The sequence below is a fragment of the Cavia porcellus genome, unplaced genomic scaffold, assembly GCF_034190915.1.
Source record: "Cavia porcellus strain 051 isolate PalLab524CR breed Dunkin Hartley unplaced genomic scaffold, mCavPor4.1 scaffold_11, whole genome shotgun sequence".
NCBI lineage: Eukaryota > Metazoa > Chordata > Mammalia > Rodentia > Caviidae > Cavia > Cavia porcellus.
In genome coordinates, this window is record NW_026947494.1 from 13,333,052 (window position 1) to 13,355,489 (window position 22,438).

Genomic DNA, 22,438 nt, shown 5'->3' on the forward strand with positions numbered 1-22,438 from the left:
GCTACACGTTCACCACTTGGTGCACACATATATCACACTCATGTGTCCAACATATGTACAAGCAATCACCAACTCGCTGTTATTAAGCAAGGGAGGCCAAGGTGCAGGGCCTGGCCGAGCTCAGGCAGGACACACACATCCAAGACTTAGCACCAGTGAGCTCGCCCAGCCCAGAGAAATCAGGCCTGGACAAAAACAAGGACCACACAATGAGGCACAGGGAGCAAAAGTATAAAAGTGACAGCCTCCAGGAGGCTCTGCAGGCCGGCGGGTGACCTGGCTTGTGGGGTTGCACCGTTCAGAGAGGCCTCGGCTCAGCCAGAAATGACTGCAGCTCACTCGGGTGTGGGAGCCTGGGGTGGCCCAGGGCTCGGCCCCATGCACAGCTCACACAGAGCAGAGCAGCAGGCCGAGGTGCAAGGCTGTGCTCACTAAAACCACGGAGAAAAGCCCAGCGGACAGGCCTTCTGTCAAAAAATGTGTGGTAAAAAAAATTACAGGGAATGCTGAACTCTAAAACAACCATTCCAGTACAAAACACAGCACTAGGCGTGTGGTACGGTGGGAGGCATGAGGGTCACCCCACATCTGAGGCCAGCCTGGCTTACAAAGTGAATTTAAGGCCATCCTGGAAAAGATAGCGAGGCCTTATCTCAAAAACATCAAAAAATTAAACAGTTAAAATTAAAAACAGAAACGAAGCACGTTGTCATAACATACTTTTCCCATCATTCCTGTCCCTTTCTGGGGCAGTTCTGGAAGTCCTCGCTCACAAGCATCTTCAGCTGCAACGCTGTGGTCGCCTTGATGTGGAGAATCACTTTAAAACATTTCCCTTTCATAGCCATTTTGACTTTGAGGAGGGGTCCGAAGTTCCAGGGTGCCAGATGCAGTGACTGGGTGGACAAGGAACAGCCTGCCTTTCTGCCGGACGGCAACTGGCAGCAGAGCTCACTGTAGTGTTTTTTTTTTTATTTTTATGAGCTCACATTTGTAGGACACAGTGATTGCACTCACGGGGAGCCCGCACCTGCACACAACACCTCTTAATTATTTCTCACTTCTCCTTCCCCTCCCTCATCGTATTTTTTTTAATCACACCTTGTAAAAAAAAAAACCCCTCACAAAAAAGGACTCTCAGAACTGCTTCGGGAGAAGGAAAGCAAGGCTTTCATAAATAAGGAGGGAAAAGGGCTTGAAAGGCAGGGAGAGGAATGGGAAGAAAAGCAGCAGCAAGATAAGGAGCCAGGCGTGGCCCACACCTGGAATTCCGGCACTCGGGAGGTGGACTGTGGCAAGTTTGAGACCAAGGTGGGCTACAAAGTGAGCTCAAGGCCAGCCTGAACTGCATGGCCAGATCCTGTCTCAAAAGATGAAGACGAAAAAGAAGAGGAGGAGGAGGAAAATAAATGAGCGCTGCTACACTCAACTGAAACGCAGTACAAAGTGGCGACATCCAGGGCTGCCTCTAAGAATCCCTTACACGGGTTTGCAATCGCCAGGATTCGGTGTGAGGGGGTTGCGGGTCTCTGGCAGAATAAAAAGTTCACACTTTTTATTAAAAAACAACAAAACCCTGCTCAGGAGGAAGTGGCCTGAACAACAGCACAAGTGTGTTCAAAGCCGAGGAGGGAATGTGAGGGGGGTTCAAGGCACTGTGCCTTTTACTGTAAGAAATCTTTAAAATGCAAACATGCACCGTATATTTTGTCCTCGGTCACGGGGTCAGCTACATCAGAACCCTTTACATCCACAGATCCAAAAGGCATCAGTCATTTCCAAAAGGCGTTCGTTCTCAAAGGCTTAGCACCAGCATGGCAGTGAGTTCCTGACTCAAAATCCAAGTGCAAGTCACACTCAGCAGACACACTGGGCGAGGAAAACCCACACCAGGTTCCCAGCAGCTGGAAATCGAACTGGGCTCCTCGGAGTGAGGTTTCTGCTCGCTCTCGAGCTGCACTCAATGGTTCACCTGCCAGTTCACCGTCTCCCACCCCGCTGCTGCCCACGGCAGATGCTCAGTGAGGACCCTGGGCACTGCTCATTCAGTCCGTCCAGTGAAGACCTGATGAGCGGCGTTCTTTAACCACTCACACAGTCCATTGTGATTGTTAATCGTGAATTCTCCAAAGCACATGATCACAATAGTAACAGCTTGGGTAATGGAAAACAGAACACCGGGAGCAGGAAGGTTTGCGTCCATTCCTGAAGATGCACTGGGAAACCACAGGTAGCAGGGCTGGCCAGGGGTTCAGATGACTGTGTCTCTAACACAAGGTTTGGCTTCCACTCACTCACTGTGTCAGTCTCTACAGAGACTACAGATTGGGTAAGTTACAAAGCAAAGAGGTACATTTGTGCTCACCGCGGTGGCCAAAGGTCAAAAGGCCACATCTGGCGATGGCCCTCTGGCTAGCACAGTCCTGAAGTGGACCATGGAGAGACAGGAAATCAAGCTGAGAGTCCTAGACTGATGGACTCTTCTGGGGGAATGAGGGGTGACATAAAGTCTCACCGTGTAGGCTGGCCTTGACCTCACTGTGTATCCCAGGCTGGCCTCAAGCCACCACCACACCGACTCCACAAGTTCTTGATATTGTGAATAACAAAATGATGCAAGCTGCTTCTAATTTTCCCCGAAGGTATTTGGAACTGAGATTTAAAAGGTATGCCAAGAAGACGGATGAAATCTCCACACTGTCGTCAATGTCCCAGGACACAGCCAATCGGGAACAGGGACCCAACTACAGGAGGACCATCATGTGTCACACAATGTCTCTGCTTTGGCTCATGAATCATTGCCTCCACCTGCAGAGAGGTGTGGGTACATGCAAATCATGAACACCTGAGCCTTGGACAGGAAGCCACCTCTGGCCTGGGTGACCTTCCTCGGACAGGGCACTGGCCAAGTGCAAGTCCACAGCATTGCAGCCCGCACACCAGGCCCCTGCTCTGTGCCGCCCCTGTGGCCGTCTTTCACCTCTGTCTTTATGTTCCGGTTTAGTTTCACAAGGAAGTTCTGAATTTTAAGGCTCCTTTTATAGAGGCCCCATAAAATGTTTTTACAGACACCCTGTGTTCTCTGCAAGAGCTGGGAAAGGGCTTTACGAGAAGAGTTAGGGCCTCTCTATCAAGAGATTTCATGCAGTTGCTGTGAAAATTAATAGATCGAACAAAGCGGCTGTGACCGCTCTACCAGGTCCTGGCGCTGCTTCAGTGCATGTGAGGGTTGTCATTAGGAGTGCATGAAATCGCTTCCTTGGAAGAGTTCATTGCCCATATCAAAGGTCTTCCAGGATGGATTCAGCCGTGATCCTTGAGAGAAGCCTGCGCTCCCATGAGCCTGACACCTCGGGTCACACAGCTGCGGCAGCACACCGGCCACTGATCAGTCCTGGAGCAAGGAAAAGTGCTCCCTGCTGGCAAGTGCAGACTCACCTCTCAGGGAAATGGGGTGGGGGTGGGGGGATCCTGAGGTCTCAGCAAAGCCTGAAACCCGTAGCTCAGCTGGCGGAGAACAGGGCACCTGTCCATACACTGCTTCCAGGACTCCCAAGGCTGTATCTGGATCACCGCAGCCAAGTTCCCACACTGACCTACAAAACAGCAGGGCCGGAGCTGGAGATCTCGGGCGCACCATTTTATTTTGCTTCCCGTGTTACATCACACTCGCTGTTTCACAGGCAGCAGAGTCTGCAAAACAGGTCAGGAGCCTCTGACAGCTGTCACGTTGTCATTACCTCAAAACCAAAGGTCCTTGGGACTTCATTTCTTCATCTATAACATGAGGTGGCGAAACCAGAACAAAGGTTTCCCTCCCCTTTGTTTCATGACATGGATGTTTCTTCTTTGGGAAAGCCTTAGCCACCAACAAAACACCCAGAGCTCAGGCAACTCGATCACTGGAAAAGGCATCCATCTCCCAGCGTGTGCCTGGATGCTGGATTCGGGTCTGTGCCTTCAAGGAGCTGGCGGCTTGGGGCTGCAGGTGACTGACAGTTTCTCCCGTGATTCTCTGGCTGAGATCTGCTCATTTCAGACACCGTGCCAGGACATCTGAGACTGGCACAACGCAAGAAAAACTGCCAGGGTGGCTTTTGAAAGCTGGCAAGGGGAAAAACTGTCACTGCTGTCACAGTAAGCTCCAAACCCAGCCTAAAATGTAAATAGCAGTGACATCCTGTCATCTCAGTGCATCCCAGAAACACGTTAGGATCCTGTTTTTGACTACCAAAGCCAGGGTATGCATCTCTGCCTGGGTTCATACAGGCATGGCTTACTGTAGGAGTGCACACTATTTTGTAGAGCAAGGAAGGTGGCCTGAAGCTCCCCTCATCCCCCCAACTCCCCAACACTACTGGGTGCAACTCAGCAGAGCCCTCAAGATCCAGCCAGAGCAGCCTTCCACGGCTTCCAGGGGGCGCCGCTGAGGATGCTGATCCCTTCCACCCACCAGAGAATGCACCAGAAGCCACACACAGTTTGGTTTCTGGCAAGCATCAGATCTTACAAGTACAAAAGGCAAAAACAATGTCTGAAACTTGCCCTGAAGATCTAAAGTTTGAGAAATGATAAACACCAGAGTCTGATTCCAGAATTCTCAGTCAGTAGTTGGATTAACTACAGAGAAATAGACCTCCTCTGTCAAGCGCCCTGCAAAGCATGCTGAACAAGTAGGCCAGCCAATGCAGCACCAGGACAGAGCAACCAGCAAGCAGTTGAGGGCAAGCCTGTGGCCAAAGTGCCGACCTGTAAAGCAGCCCAGCTGCTCATGAGCGGCGTGCCTCAGCAAGCCTGGTCACTCCTGCGGGCCCCAGCTGCAAACCTTGCCTCCCTCACCCGTGTGTCGCCTGCCAGGCACCATGAGAGACTCCACTGGTGTGCATAGGACAAGTACTCCCAACACGGTGGCTGTGAATTACAATACTAGCACAGGCCTGGCACGGTGTCTTATCGTTAGAGCCGCCATCTTGGCATCTCTAACCTTGAGGCCATAAAAAAATCAGGTCTGTGTGGGGCTGACTGAGTCTCTTCAGGAAGCCTTGGGGTCCTCACCTGAGGTTTTCTGGGCCAGGCAGGAATGGAGGACATCAGCCACCACTCCAGGGCTCCTGTCAACTCACAGCGCCCTGTGACCTCTCCCACCCACAGGAGACCTGAGGCAGCTCTGACCAGCAGCTCCTTGTGAGGAACCCAATGGGCCCCACGGAACTTTCTCCCCTTCATGCCCACTCTCCAGACCCAGGCCCTCCTCACAAGCCCGAGTGCCTCTGCAGCGTGATGCCCACCTCATGTCAGCCCCTCAGCTTATCTATGACGCCCTGTTGGCCTGAAAGGGTCCCAGTTCTTGCACTAGGGCCAAGGATCTTCCAGGGCCCAGCATCTTCTTGCCCCTCTCCAACTTACCCCCTGCTCCTTCCAGCTACCATGCCCTTGTTTTAGGGAGAGGGAACCACTGTGACCATGCACTGAAACCCCTGCCACCCTGAGGACTCCCCTTCACCCTGTGGTGCAGCCCCTGCACGGCTGCTGTCTTCAGTATCTCATTTCCTGCCCTGCCTCACCCCTCCACCCTCTCCTTGCACGAGTGCCCTGTGGTGGTTACACTTGATTACATCAACTGAGTTGGGTCAAGAGCCTCGGAGGAAAAGAGAAAAGCACAGTCCTGGGTGGGTCTGGGTGGGAAGTGTGACCTTGGGGTCCACACCTGGACTCTGGGGCATTCCTTTCTACTTCTTGTTTCTGTGAACTAAGCATCTTTATTTGCTCTGCCACACTTTGGCCGTGATGTCTTTGCCTCGGACCCAGCCAACCATGAACTGAGTCTCCCAAACCGTAACCAAATTAAATCCTTCCTCCTCCAAGCGGAGGATACTGGGTGTCACTGGCAGGACTTGTGACTAACACATTCCTCTCCTTCTGAACTTTTGCACACGCTGCTTCACTGGTTCCAAACAACTAATCTGGCAACTTCCACTGAGACTTTAGGGTTCAAGTAAACCATCTTCCTCCCCTAGGCTTTCATGACTACCAAGTATCAGGCCTGCCCCTCCTACAGACTCGAGCATGGCTAGATAAGGCTCAACCTGGGGAGGTGATGGATCACAATTTGGCTACTGTCATCAGTGCCGTGGTCACCAGTCACCAGTTCTGTTCATAACAAATGTGTTGTTAGAAGGGCACTAGTCGGAGGGCAGGGGTCACTGGAGCTGTCCTCGGAAAGTGTCTTTCCCTGTCCCCCTCTCCCTGTGTCCTGCTTCCCAGCTGCCATGAGCTAAGCAGCTGTGTTCTGCCACATGTCCTCCACGATGATTCTACTTTACAGCCAGCTAACCATGGACTGAACCCCCTGAAGCCATAAGCCTAATTCAGCCTCTCCTCCTTTAAGTTACAGGGGTGAGGTATTTTTCCCCAGTGACAGGAAGGCTGAGCAATAATAAGGGCTCTTTTAGCTGAGCGTCTTCTCCAGATGGATGAATTTCACAAGGGAGGGAGATGTGGCATCTCTGGTGTCCAGCACAGAGACTTCTACCTGACATATTTTCAGTGAGTACTGGCTATACCTTACGCCTGGAAAACCTTTCTCACCTTTATCCAGATGACTCCTACCCATCTTTAAAACCTGAAGTGGCCCTCTCCAAGCAAATGTTCCCTAAGCTCTCCGTCCCCCCCAGCACCACCCTCAGTACATGGTTCTCCAAGTCCTCCACCAAACTGTACCTGTCACTTAACTTCTCACCACTCCCAAGAGCCTTTAAAAGCTAAAATCCACAGATGTTGGTGGGTGCAGGGTTGTTAAAGAACTATCGGGCCCACCCTCAGCAGCCACAGACCTTGCCATCACCAGGCCTACTGTCCCTTCAACATTCTATCTAGGTAGTCCATAAATAAATATCTGGGATTCAGAGTTTGATGCCAGTGGGGGGGGGGGCTTCATTCACCAACTCATGCTCCTTTTATTATTTTTTATTTTTATTTATTTTTTTGGTACCAGGAATCAAACTCAGGACTTTGCACTTGCTAGGCAGGTGCTGCGCCACTGAGTTATATCCCCAGCCCCATTTAGTTTATTTTTTAAAATAAAATACGTTTGAGATATGTCTCACTATGAAGTTCAAACTGTCCTTGAACTCACTACATAGCCCAAGACGGCCTCACACTCACAGTGATTCTTCCACCTCAGCCTCCTGAGTGCTGGGATTAGAAGTGCGTGCACCACACTAGGGCTTAAAATTCTCATGAATAAAGTAACAGGCTGCAGAAAATGCCATTTTCATGCTAGTAAGACTAACTAAAATCCAGTGATAATGGTGCACACCTGTGACCCCAGCACTCGGGCCGATGCAGGAGGATCAAGAGTAGGCGAGGCAGGGCATGGTGACACACTCCTGTAATCATAGCACTCAGGACGCTGAAGCAGGAGGATCGTTGCAAGGCTGAGACCAGCCTAGGCTACAAAATGAGTTCAAGGCCAACCTGAACTGTGTAGGGAGACCTTGTCTCAAAAAGAGAAAAAAAAAAAAAGTCCAAGACCAGCCTGGGCTACATAGCAAAGACTTTCTCCAAAAGGACAGGACAGGGACAGACACTAGCTAAGATCAAACCCATCTTGTTCATGCATGTTTTATTTTGCAAAAACCTAGAAATGTAAGGCTATACTTTCAGGGATCATTTCTATAGTATGTTACTAGAGAAGCTTCTCTGATTGTGTAGAGCACCAGAAACCACAAGGAGGAGGTGTAGTGTTCCTTCCTGAGTGTGAAGCCGGCTGTTGGTGTTGCTTGAGTGCAAAGCCACTTGCCATTGATGATCGTTCTTGCTGTCTCCTTGGAATCAGCGAGAGGGGAGAAATGCAGTCTGAGTGGTGTCTGTTTTATGGTAGTTGCTTAGGTGGAATTGCTAGGTGTTAGCAATGAGGTGGAAGTTAAGGGCTATGTGAGTTATGTGTGAAGAACTGTCTAAGGTTCTTGTTTCATTATGTAACTTAAGGGGGTTGTTACGGATATATAGTTCACTAGCACAGAAAGGGTTGTGGGGTTCCTGTTTACCACAAAATGTCACAGGCGAGTTACTTTTATGTTATGAATGGAACAATGCTGCAGTATAGTTAAATTTTTTTTCTGTTCATGAAGAACGTAGCCTCTTCCCAACATCTTAATAAATATGATTTAGGTTGAAAAAAAAACCTAGAAATGTATTAAAATTTTTACCATATAACCAGCTTTCAGTTCAAAGCCTACAAAGTGCTGCACCTGGATTTGAGGAGGATCTGTTATAGGCACGCAGTCAGTATTTGGGGGACCAGTGCCGGAAGCGTAAAAACCGGAAGTAAGCGTGGCACACGCACATCTGCTTCCTCCCACAGTCGCAGGAGGAAATGGGCTGAGAAGCCTGGATGCGGCCCTGCAGTCGCACCTATTCAGTGTCTGAGGACCTGCTGAGTGCACTGCACAGGGATCCACAGCTGCACGCACAAACACCCTGCACTGCCACCTCCAGGAGGGGCAGCAAGCATGGCTGCAGGTGGATGTGGTACGCACGCATGCGCACACCCACGAGCATGCACGTACGCATGCGCAGGCACGTACCTCCTCCCCTGACAACCACAACTAAAGGACAAAAGAGCAAAGATGCGTGCCAGAGTCCCAGGAAGAATAGGGGAGGAATCAGCAACCTCAGTGTCACAGAGTTCTTAAGACAGAAAGTCGGCTACAGCCTGAGAAGCTATAAAGCTCGATGTGGGGGCGCACCCTGTAGCCCCGGCACTCAGAGAGGCTGAGACAAAAGGATTGCAGGTTTGTGCCCCAGCCTGGGAAATTCAGTGACCTAAGACCTTGTCTCACAACAACAGAAGGCGCTGAGCTGACTGCAGCTCAGTGTGAGGGTCCTGGGTTCCATCTTCAGGACAGGTGAACAAAAAGCAAATGGTAAGTGATTCCGCCTTGCAGGAGTCACACTCATGTGTACTTCTTTACACGAAGGCACTGGGAGAAGGTGACAACCTGCACAATAAAGATCCTACCACTCCCCTGCAACGCTGCATGGAGCAGGGCCTCCCTCACCTCTGACACAATGGGGGTGGATCCCAGCACTCTGGAGGCTGAGGCAGGAGGCTGGCGTAAATTCTCTGCTGCCATCCTGGGCTACATAGTAAGTTCAAAGTCAATCTAGGCTACATAGTGAAACCCTGTCTCAAAAAAAAAAAAAAAAAAGAATTAGGGATCGTTCTCTAAAGAGAGCAGGACTGGAGAGTCTTTAAAAGCAGCAGCAGCATAGGAGGGACTGGGGTACAGAATCACAGTGAAAACAGGGGAGAGAGCTGGATCCCTGATAACAACACCCCTGCTGCTCCTGTTCTCTTCCCAGCCCTGTCCCTCAGGGCAGCGTCCGCCCATCTGCTGGAGGTCCACAACTGTCACACAGCAATGGGAACCCAAGGGCTGCTTACTACAGCTAAGAAAAACCTCCAGCATCTAGCAGGGCTCAAAGAACACAAATACCAGGAACTTGGAGCAAACATAAGACTACCTCAAATAAACCGTACTCTCTGTCCTCCGAGGAGGATAAAAATTCAAGAACCTAAAATGCAAGACCAAAACAAGTGCATCCAAAAAGGAAAATAAAAAATGAGGGAAATGCCTTAGATGTAAGATGAAGACAGTAAATTTTAAAGTAACTGAAAGATAAAAAATAGAAACAGGGCCAGAGGTTTAGCTCCGTGGCATAAGCGCCTGCTTGGCAAGCACAAGGTCGTGAGTTTGATCCCTGGTACCCCCAAAAAACAAAAATGAAACGAGGAACAAAAACTAAGAAAATCAGGAGCAATTAAAAAAGTCCAGTGTTTGAACACTAAGATTTCCACAAAGAAAAAAAAAAGAAAAAAGTTATCAAAAACTGTCTTTAACATTTTTTCCCAGAACAAAAGGGCTCAAGTTTCCAGATGAAAAAAGGTTCACAGAGCCAGGAACAGCACATTTAAAAAGACAGAGACCTGTATTACAAAATATCAAAATACTCAGGGTAAGGAGAAGATTCTACATTTGGGAGGCTGAGGCAGGAGGATCACGAGGACCTCAAGGCCAGTGTGGGCTACCAAGTCAGTTCAAGGCCAGCCTGAACTACACAGTGAAATCGTGTTTCAAAAAGACAAAAGAAAAGACAAGGAAGAACAAGATTCCAGAAGCTTCCAGAGAAGAAACCAGTCATGCCCAAGAGACAGAGTGTTGTTAAGGACAGATTTCTGTCTGCTCAAAAGCAATACAAGAAGCCGGGGGAAGACAAAAGGCCTTGCTCAGATTTCTCAGGGAAAACCATTCTCAAGCAGGATTGTAAAGTAAGCCAACCAGCTATCAGCAACACCAAGCTCCCCAAGAACACGTGTCCTTTGTCCTCTCAAAGCAAGGTGTCCCTGAGGCAAACACTTCTGGACACCAAGAAAGAGCTCATAATAAAAACTTGGAACAAACCAACCCAAAATTACTGACCCTGTGGTGGGCTGGGTCTAATCAGAGACAGCAGGAAAGAGGAGAAGATGCAGACATCTCCAGGGGACAGCTGGCCCAGGGACCCCCCGCCAGGCCCAGAGAAGAAGCCCAGGGGCTCAGATGCGGACAGCTCCGTGGCGGGAAAGATAGGAAAGCTGCCCCAGCCTAGCGACTGCCTTTCCTCAAAAGAAATTTTCCAGGTGTACTAGTGACATTAAAAGATTAACTAGAAAACAAATGTGAAGAGGGACAGCAAAGTGAGATCCCAAAAGAAAGTAACGGCCACCCGGTGTTCTGCTGGGCTCAGCTCTGAACAGTAAGGGCTTAGCCAAAACTGATAGAATTACTGTGGAACATGAACTGGGGTATGAGGGAGGAATTCCTGTCCTGGAAGAAAACATAGCATTTTAAGAGTTACTTAGAAAAATCTTCAGAGAAAGCCAGGCGTGGTAGTGCGCACCTGTAATCTCAGCACTAGGGAGGCTGAGGCAGGAGGATCCCTGCAAGTTCAAGGCCAGTATAGACCGCATAGGAAGACCCTATCTCAACAACACTAGAAAGACACCACCATGCAGCTGTCCCGAACAAGCCAGAGTCCCTAAGAAATTTTACCTGTAGACAAAGAGCCACCCTTGGGTCAAATGGGCAAACATGAAAAGGAAGTGAAATGGGAAACCAAGCCAGCTGACAGCTCAGAGAAACGGACACCCCTCTGGATAATTACACCTCAAAGGCAAAGGGGGTGGTAGCAGCAGGGGAGAGTTCCGCAAGGACAAAATTCCAGCTGGAAAAATCCACTGCCTTCTCTGTCTAATTCAGAGAGTGGGCAGCATGGGAGGCAGTTGGTGCGGGCACTTGAGACGCAGCTTAACCCAGCCGCCAGGACAAGGGAGAAGCGAGCGGAATCCTGAGTCACTGTGGGTGACAGCCTCCCCGTGCAGGGCCATCTGGTCCACCAGGCAAAACCACAAGGACACCTGGCTAGAATCCTCACTCGGCCACACCCTGTCATCTGAGCAAACCACCTAACTACCCTCAGCCTCCTCATCCTCTCTGTGAAACAGGTCAAAGCTGGCTGGGTGTGGCAGCAAATGCTTGCAATCCCAGCACTCAAGAGGCTGAGGCAGGAGGATCGCTATGAGTTCAAGGCCAGCCTGAGTTAAATAGCAAGGTTAAGTCCAGCCTGAACTACACAGGGAGGCCTGGTCTCAAAAATAAATAAAATAGGTCAAGGATGTAGCTCAGTGTAAAGCCTGGGTTCAATTCTCAGTACCATGAGGACTAATTAATTTAAAATACGTGCACACCTTGAGCCAGCTATACTCAGGCTTGAACAAAGCCAGGAAAATGGCACACACTCTTCCCAAACTTGACTGTGCCTCGCTGATATCCTTCCCCAGGAAAGCCATGGTCCTTTCCTTGGGCCCAGCCTGGTCCCTCGGGATACGTCTGCCTTCCTAGGTGGTCACAGGACCCCAACACCCCCAAGACAGCTGCACCTATTTCTCCCTGGCCTCGGAGCCCAGCCACCAGGAGAGACAGAGTGTCTTAGCCGAGGTGGCTGCTAGGACAAAATACCACAGCGCACCTGTGATCCCAACACTCCGGAGGCTGAAACACGAAGACCCCTGTGAGTTGGGGGCCAGCCCGCACCACACAGGCAGATCCTGTCTCAAAAAACAAACAAAACATAAAAGGAACAGATCCTTAAAAGGCCAGGGAGACACAACTGCAAGTCCACTGCTAGCTGGTGTCTGTGGCTGTCACCTGGCTTTGGCAGGGACTCTCCCCCTATGCTGGGAACCCCTCTGCAAGGTACTTTCCGGGTGCCCCGGCTTCTCACTGTCCTCCGCAAATGCTCTTCAGTTTCCAAGCTCTGAGCCTGGGCCCAGCAGGCCCCACCCATGCTTCCCTTGACCTGCGAGGGGCGGAGCCCATGTCCCCAACAGTGACTCCGCACAGCTCCTGCCGTCCGCCAGCCCAGACCTGTGCCCAGACCTGTGCGCCCTCTGTGACCCGCACTGAGAACAGAGTTGCTGGACGGAGCATGCGCAGTAAGTCCTTGCTGCATTTTTTAACAGCAATCTTGAAAGGGAGGAAATGATGGTGTTTATTTTAGGGCAACAGATGGAGACTGCTTATTGGACACAGTCCAGACTTCTCTGCAAAATCCACTAGTAACATCTTCATACATCAGCCCCTTCTCTTTTCACCCTCACCCTCGAGAAATTTGCATAAACCTCCCCCTCCCTCCCTTCCCCTCTCCTCCTCTTTCCATAGATCTCTGATTTTGTGTATGTGGGGGGGGGGGTTGGTTTGGTTTGATTTGGTTTAATCTGGTTTAGTTTTTTGGACAGGGTCTCACTATGTTGCCTTGAATTAGCAGAGATCCTCCTGCCCCAGCCTCTACAGTGCTGGGATTACAGGTCCACTCCATGTTTTTAATGTTTCTTCCTAGATACAAAGATGTCTATGAATACTGCTGTGTACCCTGTCCATACTTCCGTCAATAAACTGAGCGCCTAGCACAGGACAGCCACTCAATATACATCAGTCTTCTTCCACTGTGACGTGCCCAACATTCCGATTCCTGCACCATCCTCATGGCCATGGGTGTCTGCTGCTTTCAGCTGCTGGATAATGTGCAAGGCACGGAGGTTTATTTTGGGCTCTGGAGGACAGAAGTCCAACAGAGTGGTGCTGGCACCTGCTGCAGCTCACACGGGAGACCAGACAAGACCGCTCCATCATCTTTCCCTTCTTATCACAGCACTGGTGCAAGCAGGGGTCCCACCCTCTGGAGCACCTCCAAGTCTCATCCAGTGTCTAAATCTGGAGATTAAGTTATCAAAACAGGAACTTCAGAGGACACACGCAAACCACAGCACCGCACCTTTGTGGCCTCTAAGGGGCAGCAGCTTAGCTCAGCAGCCCAACCTGTCTTCCTGCCTGACCAGCTGCTCTCCCTGGAGACGGGACTGTGGCTCAGTCACCTTTACCTTCACAGCAGCTAGAAGCAGGGTGCACCAAGTTTATCAGTCCTCAATAGGATCAACTGGACAGCTTGGGGACGCTCAGGGTCAATAACAGGGTGAAGAGACAGGCGCGCAAACTGAAGCTGAGATAAAACTTGTGCAAAAGACCAAATTCCCAGTAGAAGTTGGCTCCTGGATTCGAGGCTGCTGCAGCACAGAAGGAAGCCCAGTACGTTTCCGAACAGGCATTAACCTGGGCCAAAGGCCCTGTTTCTGAGGTCCTCACCCGACGAGTCTCCCTGGCCGAGGGCCAGGTCTGCAATGATGGCCCCACAGGCCCCAGGCAGCCGCTGTCATGCTCCTCGGCTGAAGACTCACCAAGAAGGGGGCCGGGCGCCTGGCCATGAGCGAGATCCTCTGCAGTTTGCAAGTGCTAGGAAGCAAGCTGAGCTCAGCTAGGCTTGAGAGCTTCCCAATCTCACCCTCCAGGTCCCATTCCAGGGTGGGCAGCCCAGATTTATTCTCTGCCCCCTAAAACAGGCAGAGTCAGATGAGTCCCCCCTAAAACAGGCAGAGTCAGATGACTCTCTTCTTGTGTTTGTTCAACATGAAGTCTTGGCCATTCATCTCTTTGGCAGAACTGAAGCTTTCTTCTAAGTCTGCACATTAAATTGCAGGAAGCCTTCATCAGCGATTCCATAGCCCTTGATGTCAGCTTGGTCCCAAGCTATGAAGCCCCAGAGACCCTGACACTCAACTCATAGCTCTGATTCACTGTCTGTCTCCATCAGTGCATGGAGCCAGCTGGTCTCCTGGACCAGAGAGAAAATTCTGAGACAAATTCAGACCTCAGGCTTCTGGTCTACCCTGCATCCCAGCACAGGTGGGCCTGGGGCAGATAAGTGTCCATGTCTGAATGCCACACCTGGAGGCAACAAACGTGAGACAGGACACATGACTGGACTGGTCCACAGATGAAAGAGATCCTTCTGAGTGCAGATGCAACTGCCTCCCAACACAATGACCCTCACTCGTGCTGGAATTGTTAAGCTCAACACTGTGATACCAGAACCTCTGAAGTCCTGATTGCCACCTCTGTCTTACACGGGAGAATGGCTGTGAAAACTGGACTTAGAGAAACAAACATGGATTCCTGGACAGCTAATGCCACCATCTGGGGCAGTGCAGGCTGACACAGAAGCCTCCAGCCCTCCAGGGCTATCAGCATGGACATTTACATGGGACAGAATCAAACATCCACTTCCTGGGTCACGCTGGCCATGGTTCACGTGCTTGACAGGCAAAACTCCCATCGGCTTCCAGAAGGGCAAACGTGGCATACTTCGCTGTACCCTGAATGTCCCATTTGACAGGACAGGTGGGAAGCTTGGGGACAGTGCAGTTTATCTGCATGGGCCTCGGTTCCTTTGATGTGGCATGAGGAACACGACCTCCCGGAGGTCAGGTCGCAGTGAGATGCCCTTCCTTAATGGAGCCTACTGCACAAGTGTTACTGTTTTTCCTTTAAGGCAAAAGATACCAATGTATCAGTTGTTTTTTTCTAAACTACACCCCCTAAACCCTTGGGCTTAATGGTAATCTCAGCACTCTACGATGAATCAGTGGGTTTGGGGCTGCAGTGTGGCACTCAGTCTCTAAGAAGGTTCCCCATCGCTGTTCCATAATGCTGGACCTGACCTCCGGGAGGTCGTGTTCCCCATGCCATACCAAAGTACTCAGTGTTGACAAAAGACTAAAATCACAGCCAGAGACGAAGCCACCTGAGACCACAGCACCCACAGCAGCTGTCGGGAGTCACCGTCAGTGGGTAACGAAATTCAACATCAGGCCATGTGACGGGGGAGCTGAGTGGCACTGGTGAGGCTGTCCTCCAGCGCTGGAACCCTGGGAGACACAGAGAGTCCGAGGAGCACCAGGAGGGTGGCACGGATGGCACCCAGGACAAAAGGAGACTCTGCTGCGACCAAGAACAAAAGGACCCCTGACACAGGAGAACATACTGCAGAGATGACCAGGAGGCGGCCTGAATCGAGGTAAGGAAAATGCATACCGATTGGAGGCATCCAACAAGGGAAGTGTTTGTTACAGGGAGAGACCAAGGGAGACAGAGAAAGAGGCTTTTTGAGACACAGTCTCACCACATATCTCAGGAGGTTCTCCTGCCTCAGCCTCCCAAGTACATGCATGGATGTGCCCGGCCAGAAGCATGGAGAAGAGAGTTCCCGCACAGGGCAAACCCACTTCTACTTCAGATCACCCCTGAGCCTGGAAAGCCCCCTGCCTCATAGCTCCATCAAAGAGATTGCACTTCAGCAGGGCAGGCAGGGCTCAGGAACCCCCATGTCTAACCACGCCCAAAAGACAAAAGATACGAATGTGTGAGCATCATGGGCCAGTGGTGCTGATGGCATAGGACCAGCCTGGACCCGCTCACACTAAGTTGAGCTGCAGGGTCACCACCTGGGAGAGAAGGTTCCGAGCTCTCCGGGAAGGCAGAGTCTGCAGCCTTGGAACCAACTCTAGAGACAGTGCTCAGGAAAAGAAACTAAAACCAGACAGATACAGCAGGGCAAATCTCAGTGCTGAGGAAACAGAGCCAGGCACAAAAGGCATCATACCAGCGAATGGTAAATCTAATCTGCAGTGACCCAGAGCAGATCAGTTCCCCAGAGATAGATACTAACAGGAAAAAGAACCCCAGAAAACCAAGTGGAATTATAAAATAGACTTTTTTAAAGAAAAAAAAATGTTCTAGAACATTCTAGAATGTTTCTAGAATAGTCTTGATCTTGTTGCTGCTCTGACTGTGACATCTGACAGTACATGTACAGCCTGTGACTTTACTATCACTAACCCACAAATGATGATTATCTAAAAACAAGAGCCAACTGGTAATTTCGGTTTCATTGAGTCAGCTCATGTCACTCCGGGAGGATGCCAGCTAGCCAGAGGCAGGCATAGTAAAGAGACTGTCTAAATGTCTATTCTGTTGGGTTTTTTAATCCTGTGTATGTTTCTGTGAGGCTATGGTAGTTATTTTTCTAAATAAGTAAAATTTAAAATTCAGAGAAAGAGCTAGTAAAGTATGTTCTTCCTTGGTAAAATGAATGAGAAAGTGAGGTCAGAGCCCTTGCCCGGCCTGGGAACACTGAACCGTGAGAGCTCAATCTCTTTCAGTTTACGAAACCCTGATTTTTGAGTGGGTACTATATGTCATCCTGTAATTTACCAAATTTCTCTGACTTCTGAGTGAATATCAGTTTTTTAGCCTATATTCCCATACTTGAGCATTTTTCATAAATACAGGTGAGAATATACCATCTGCGTGTGTGTGTGTGTGATTTAAGGATGTTTCTTTGCTTTGTAGCTATCTCTCCTATGTTTATATCCCTAATCAATTATCTTTAGTTTTGCACAGTTAGAAATTTCTAGATGTGGCGGCACACATCTGTTGTCCCAGCTACTCAGGAGGCTGAGGCAGAAGGATCATGTGAGTCTGGCTGACCTCAAACTTATGATAATGTTCCTGCCTCAGCCTATTCAGTGCTAGGATTACAGGTGTGTGCTGCCACACCTGGTTTAAGCACAACCTTTTTTGGAACACCCATGATCTCCTTCACCCACAATGCCAATATCTCCAGACCCAATCAAAAGGAGTTCTCCAGCCTGAATCTTCTTCTGCAGTGCTCCACCCAGACTTCAATCCTGGCCTTCTGTACAGCCATGTCTGAACTATTGTCTAATGTACGGCACTGGACGCTTCCACATAATGGGCAGCTAATAAATGTGGGCACTTCAGAGTCAAACTCAGACTCCTGCAAGTAACTTCGAGTACCAGGTACTAAATCATTCCAAAATTATATATGTAAACGCCAAGCATGGTGACGCACGCCCGTAATCTCAGAGAGGCAGCGCTGAGACAGGCACAAATCTAATGAGGCCAACCTGGGTTCACGGTAAGTTCCCGGCCAGCCTGAACTACACAGCGAGACCCTGTCCCAGGAAGCAATCAAGCGAACAAGTTAATTTCCCCCAAAAGGAAATGGTACCAGTTAAAGTGGGGATATCACTATTGCTCAAGACAAGATTCGGGTACCTCATATTTCTAACATTGACCTTTTGCTTTTCCAGAAAGTACAAGGTGTAGACAGAATTCGGGAGGTTTAAGAGTATTGTGAAACTGGGCAAGGTGGTGCACTCCTATAATCCCAGCACTCAGGGAGCTGAGGCAGGAGGATCATTTCGAGTTCAAGACCAACCTGGGCTACAAAGTGAGCCCAGGCCAGCCTGAACAGCATATCAAGACCCTGTCACAAAAGAGTATTGTGAAATTTGACATCATTGGAAAAGAAATATGTTCTTAAAAAAAAAAAAAAAAAAAAAAAAAACGAAGACAACATACTGGCCTCAAAAATGTTTTAAGCCCTGAAAGACAGTGACGGAGGAAAAAATCCCACACTTTGGCGAAATTAAGAAGTGAAATTTAAACCCCAAGACTCCATAAGCCACAAGCAACAAGTGCCTGGGAGTTCAAAGAGCAAAACTGTTACCCTTCTGCCAAAGTATATGCAAGCATGGGCTCCAGAGGCCACTTAGAAGAAGTAAAACAGGACCAGAAAGAAACTGGCCTGGGGGTGCCCCCTGGCAGTTCATAAATAATAAACGAAATAAATAAATGAACGAAAGCCACACTCCTGAGGACCTATATGCCTTTTGATTATTTCGTGCAAAAACACATTATTTTCAACACATATTATTAAAGAATACACTATAGGAAAAAAAGTATTTGCAGCCAGGCTTACGGGTGCACCCCTGTAATCCCAGCACTGGGGAGACTGAGGCAGCAGGGTCGCTTTGAGTTGGAGGCCAGCCTGTGCCACAGTGAGATCAAGGCCAGCCTGGACTACATTATAAGCCCCTGTCTCAATAAATAAATGAATAATCAAGCAGTCCGAATGCACAGCCCTCTGACCCAGTAACTCACTTCAGGATATTTGTCCTGTAAAACACTTGAATAGGCTGGGGATCGAGCAGCTCAGTGGGGCAAGCTCCTGCCTGGCAAGCACAAGGTCCTGAGTATGATTCCAGGCACACACACACACACACACACACACACACATACACACACACATACTTGAATATAGACAAATACAATAACTGCCTCTGCAGGAGACAGGTTAAATAATTCAAAGTCCTTGTGAAGGAATTCTATGCATCTGAGAAAGAAAAAGCAACATCGAAGACCAACAGCCTGCACGGGGCCTAAGGCTTGCACAGAATATTGTGTATTTGCTGAAATGTTCACTAAAGACACACACGCATAAACCACTAGCGCCTCCGGTCGAGGAGGAGACCGGGGAGCCCGGAGTTGACACTGGAAAGAGATTTGCAAAGTGTTTAGTTTACTCCTTTCCAGCTTCTGAACTGAGGAACTTTACTGGTTTCTTTTTAAATAAATCAAATGTAACATGAAGAAAGAAAACTTCAGGGCCAGGTACTTAGCCCCGCAGCACAAGCACCTGACACAGGCAAGGTCAGTGAGTTTGATTCCCAGTATCAAAAATAAATACATAAATAAAAAGAAAACTTTAAAAACACATCGACCCACGTGGCTGATTGGCAAAAGGAGCTCTGCCGCGCAAGGTGCACGGTGTCCCAGTCTGAGCCAGGGTGACCTGAATGGGATGGATCAGAGGGAGCGGAGACCTCAGGTTAACCACTCCTGCGACCCGGGCCAAACCCAAGACGGCACAGATCTGCGGGAAAACAAACAAAAAGCCCTCCCCACCGCCCTCACTGATGGTTTTATGTCTTCTATGTGTTTATGTTTCCCAACTTGGAGGCTAAGAAACCCTGTAACAAGGTATCTGCAGGTAACCCCGCATTCTGCCCTTGGAGGTGCAGCTGGCGATATGGACACTTCGCGAACAAAGGAGGCTTTTCTCAGCCCTCGGTCACACTGGGAGAGGTGACGGGCGACCTTCCCCAGCCCACGCGCCTCTGTCCAGCTGTAAGGGCTTTCTGCAGCCGAAATCTGTTGGGGGGCAGTGTGGGCGCCTGCCCCGCAGTCCCAGGCGCCCTCCGCCGGTGACAGCTTTGCACACCGTACACCCCCGGCGGCGCGAGGGGCAGGGGACACCTGTCTGCGTGCCTCCGTGCTCTCCTCGGGAGGCAAAGCGAGTAAACCCGGCTCTGCGGTGGGGAGAAAAAGCACAGCACTCCCAGCCCATCCCGGAGGCTGAGGCAGGCAGCACTCCGCAGCACTGTCCTAACTAAGCCGGTCCGGACGCCCCTCCTGGGGCCGGGGGCACAACTACGAGTCCCCGACCCCGGCCCCGGCCCTTCGCTCCCGCACGCTCTGGAGGCGCCGGTGGAGACCTGCGAGCCGCAAAGCCAGGGCCCAACTTTGCGCGCGCCGCCCGGGTCCCCAGCCACGTCGCCTGCGGCCGAACACTGTCAGTTGTGCCCGACCAAGTGTGGCAACGGAAAGTTGGGGCGCGCGTCCCCGGATTCTGCCCGGCGGCGCCCGCCGCGCACCCCAAGGTCACCGCCCCCGGCGCCCCCTCGCGGCCGCCGCTCACCAGAACAGCAGGTTGGCGCCGGCGAAGCCCAGCAGGCTGAGCAGCGGCCTCTCCCAGCTCAGCAGCTCGCGGGCGCGGCAGCAGAGCCACAGCCCCGGCTCCCCGAGCAGCCCGGCCACCGCGGCGGCCACCCGGCCCGCGGCCTCCCGCTCCTCCTGCGCCTCGGGCGCCGCCGCGCATCCTTCCGGGCCCGGGGACCCGGGCGCCACCGCGCTCGCCATCTTCGCCGCTGCAGCGCGGACGCGACTCGGAGGGGGACGGGGACGCGGGCGGGGACGGAGCGGCGCGGGGTGCGCACGGCGGCGGCCGGCGGCTGGGTGCTGTGACGTCAGCCCGCGGGCGGGGGCGCCGCCCGGGAAGTGGGTGCGGTCAGGTTGGGGGCGGGGCGCGGGCACCGGGACCGAGCCAAACGGGTCGGGAGCGGGGAGCTGGGAGGGGGTGGTGGCTGTCATCCCACCTCCGGAGGCTGAGGCTGGAGGCTCACCGTGAGTTCCAGGCCAGCCTGGGCTACGTAGTGAGTGCAAGGTCAGCCTGGACTACCCAGCGAGACCCCATCTCGAAAAAGCAAAACAAAACAACCAGAAAAAAGCCCATTGCCTCAGTGTCCCATAAGCCTTATCTGGAGGGCCAGCATCTCCCTCTACGTGTACATTTGTGACAGTTCACTGACACGTTGCAGGCGTGTGCCCAGACCTTATACTTAAAAAGGGAGCACACGCAGGGCTTTCTTGAGCAGCTGCTGCGGTCCAGTAGCATTGCTGAGCTCGGAGGACGTGGCTTCCTCCCACGCGAGGCCTCGGGCCAGGGCACCAACTACAGTGGTGGCAGTGGTTGTGGTGGGAACATCCCCAAGTATGAAACACCCCTTAGTTAAACTGGCTGTCCAAAACTCGAGCCCTTCGTAGAAAAGCAGACGAACCTTGAGGCCATAATGCTGAGTGAAGCCGATCAGACAGGCAAGCTTCATTGTCACATTGTTCCTCTTAGTGAGAGACCCAGTGAGCAAAACCAGCGATACATAAAAGGATGCAGGAGACAGCTTTCTCGAAGGGGGAGGGGACAGAGAGATGAAAGGAGGTGGTGGAGGAGGGGAAAGGGCTAATAAACATAAAAATTATAAAATAACAGTGGGTGTCCAGCACAGGTGAAGGGTACAAGAAAGAGGTGACAGGATTTGGAGCCAGATGGCTTCCAGCCCAAGGGCCCAGGAAGTGCGTGGTGGTCAGGCGGTGCAGTCGTTCCTCCCCAGCATTCAGTGTGACCGAAACTAGGGAGGTGGTGGCATGCCCTTGGTTCCATCATTGATCCCCCAGCAATGGGAGGTTGGGGTTATTTTTTTGAGACAGTCTCACTATGTGGTTCAGGCTGGCCTTGAATTCACTGTGTAGCCCAGATGGCCTCAAACTCACAGCGACCCTCCTGCCTCAGCCTCCACAGTGCTGGAATGACAGGTGTTCACCACCACACCTGGCTAAGGAGGTTTAGCTTTTCACCTGCTATTTCCAACTTTCCTTTTAAGCAGTACCCCTCTGACACCTTTATGGAAAGCGGCCTTGGAAACCATGAAAAAGTAATGTGGAAACTGTTGAGGTAATTTTTTCCACAAAAGACTATCTCTTCCGGGCTGTGGGTCCTTCCTCTGGCCCTCCACAGGCGCCTAGGAAAGACAGACGATGCTTTATTTTGCAACTCGGTCTTTGCTTAGGTCTTGACTGGGTTGTGGTTTTCTAAACTCTCTAGCTAAACACCTAGCTGCCTGCTGGAGGAGGAGAAGCGCCCTGCAGGCGGCCGCGCCCCCCTGCAACGCGTCTGCAAGGCTCGGTGGGTCCCTCCTGCTCCCCTGCGTCGTAATTACAGCTGCGGGAGCTGCCGATGTAGCAGGAGCTGTTGACAAGCGGGATGCATTTGAGCTTCCTCGCTCCCGAGCCTGCAAACAGCTACACGCTGTACAGCGCTGCCTTTCCCTAGCATGCCTCCGTTTCTGCACTGCACAAAGCTGGCCTGCATAAAACACTCATGAATTCTCCAGGCCGCCTTTCCCACCCCACCCGGCATCACTGCTGATGAATTGTAGCGGGATCAGCCGCTATGCAAACAGGGCCACCGTTTTCTTCTTCGCCTAATTATCTTTGTGACGCCAATGTCATTTATTCAGCGCAAAGACTGCAGAGAGATAATCCCCGTGGTGACTGCGGGACGCTGGTCCCCAGATTCAAGAACGTGCGGCATTTCAGACTCCCGGGGGTGACTTAGTGTAGAGATTCCCTGCTGAGTTCTGCCAGGTAGGTAGGGGATGGAGCCGTTTAGGACGAGGTGACACCAGGGGCACAGCCGAGAAAAACGGGGGAGGCGACTGTCACCGAAAGCTCCTCTCGGG

At 51.2% G+C, this 22,438-nt stretch overlaps 1 protein-coding gene, 1 long non-coding RNA gene and 1 other non-coding gene across 3 annotated transcripts in view; 2 read left to right on the plus strand and 1 right to left on the minus strand.

Annotated features, from left to right (window-relative positions):
* The window catches only part of Retreg1 (reticulophagy regulator 1), a 125,224-nt gene extending 104,696 nt beyond the window's left edge, over positions 1-20,528 (minus strand). Inside the window, exon 1 of the mRNA XM_023563754.2 lies at positions 20,062-20,528. Coding sequence (XP_023419522.2) covers positions 20,062-20,513 — 452 coding nt within the window. The 5' untranslated portion in view covers positions 20,514-20,528. The remainder of the gene's footprint in view (positions 1-20,061) is intronic.
* On the plus strand, positions 7,650-7,866 carry LOC111755898 (small nucleolar RNA U3). Its single transcript, XR_002790435.1, has one exon. It is a non-coding gene; the product is annotated as a small nucleolar RNA U3 (small nucleolar RNA).
* On the plus strand, positions 12,432-17,877 carry LOC134478060 (uncharacterized). The gene is made up of 2 exons (XR_010050409.1): positions 12,432-12,538; positions 12,943-17,877. It is a non-coding gene; the product is annotated as an uncharacterized LOC134478060 (long non-coding RNA).
* Positions 20,529-22,438: the final 1,910 nt, after the last annotated feature.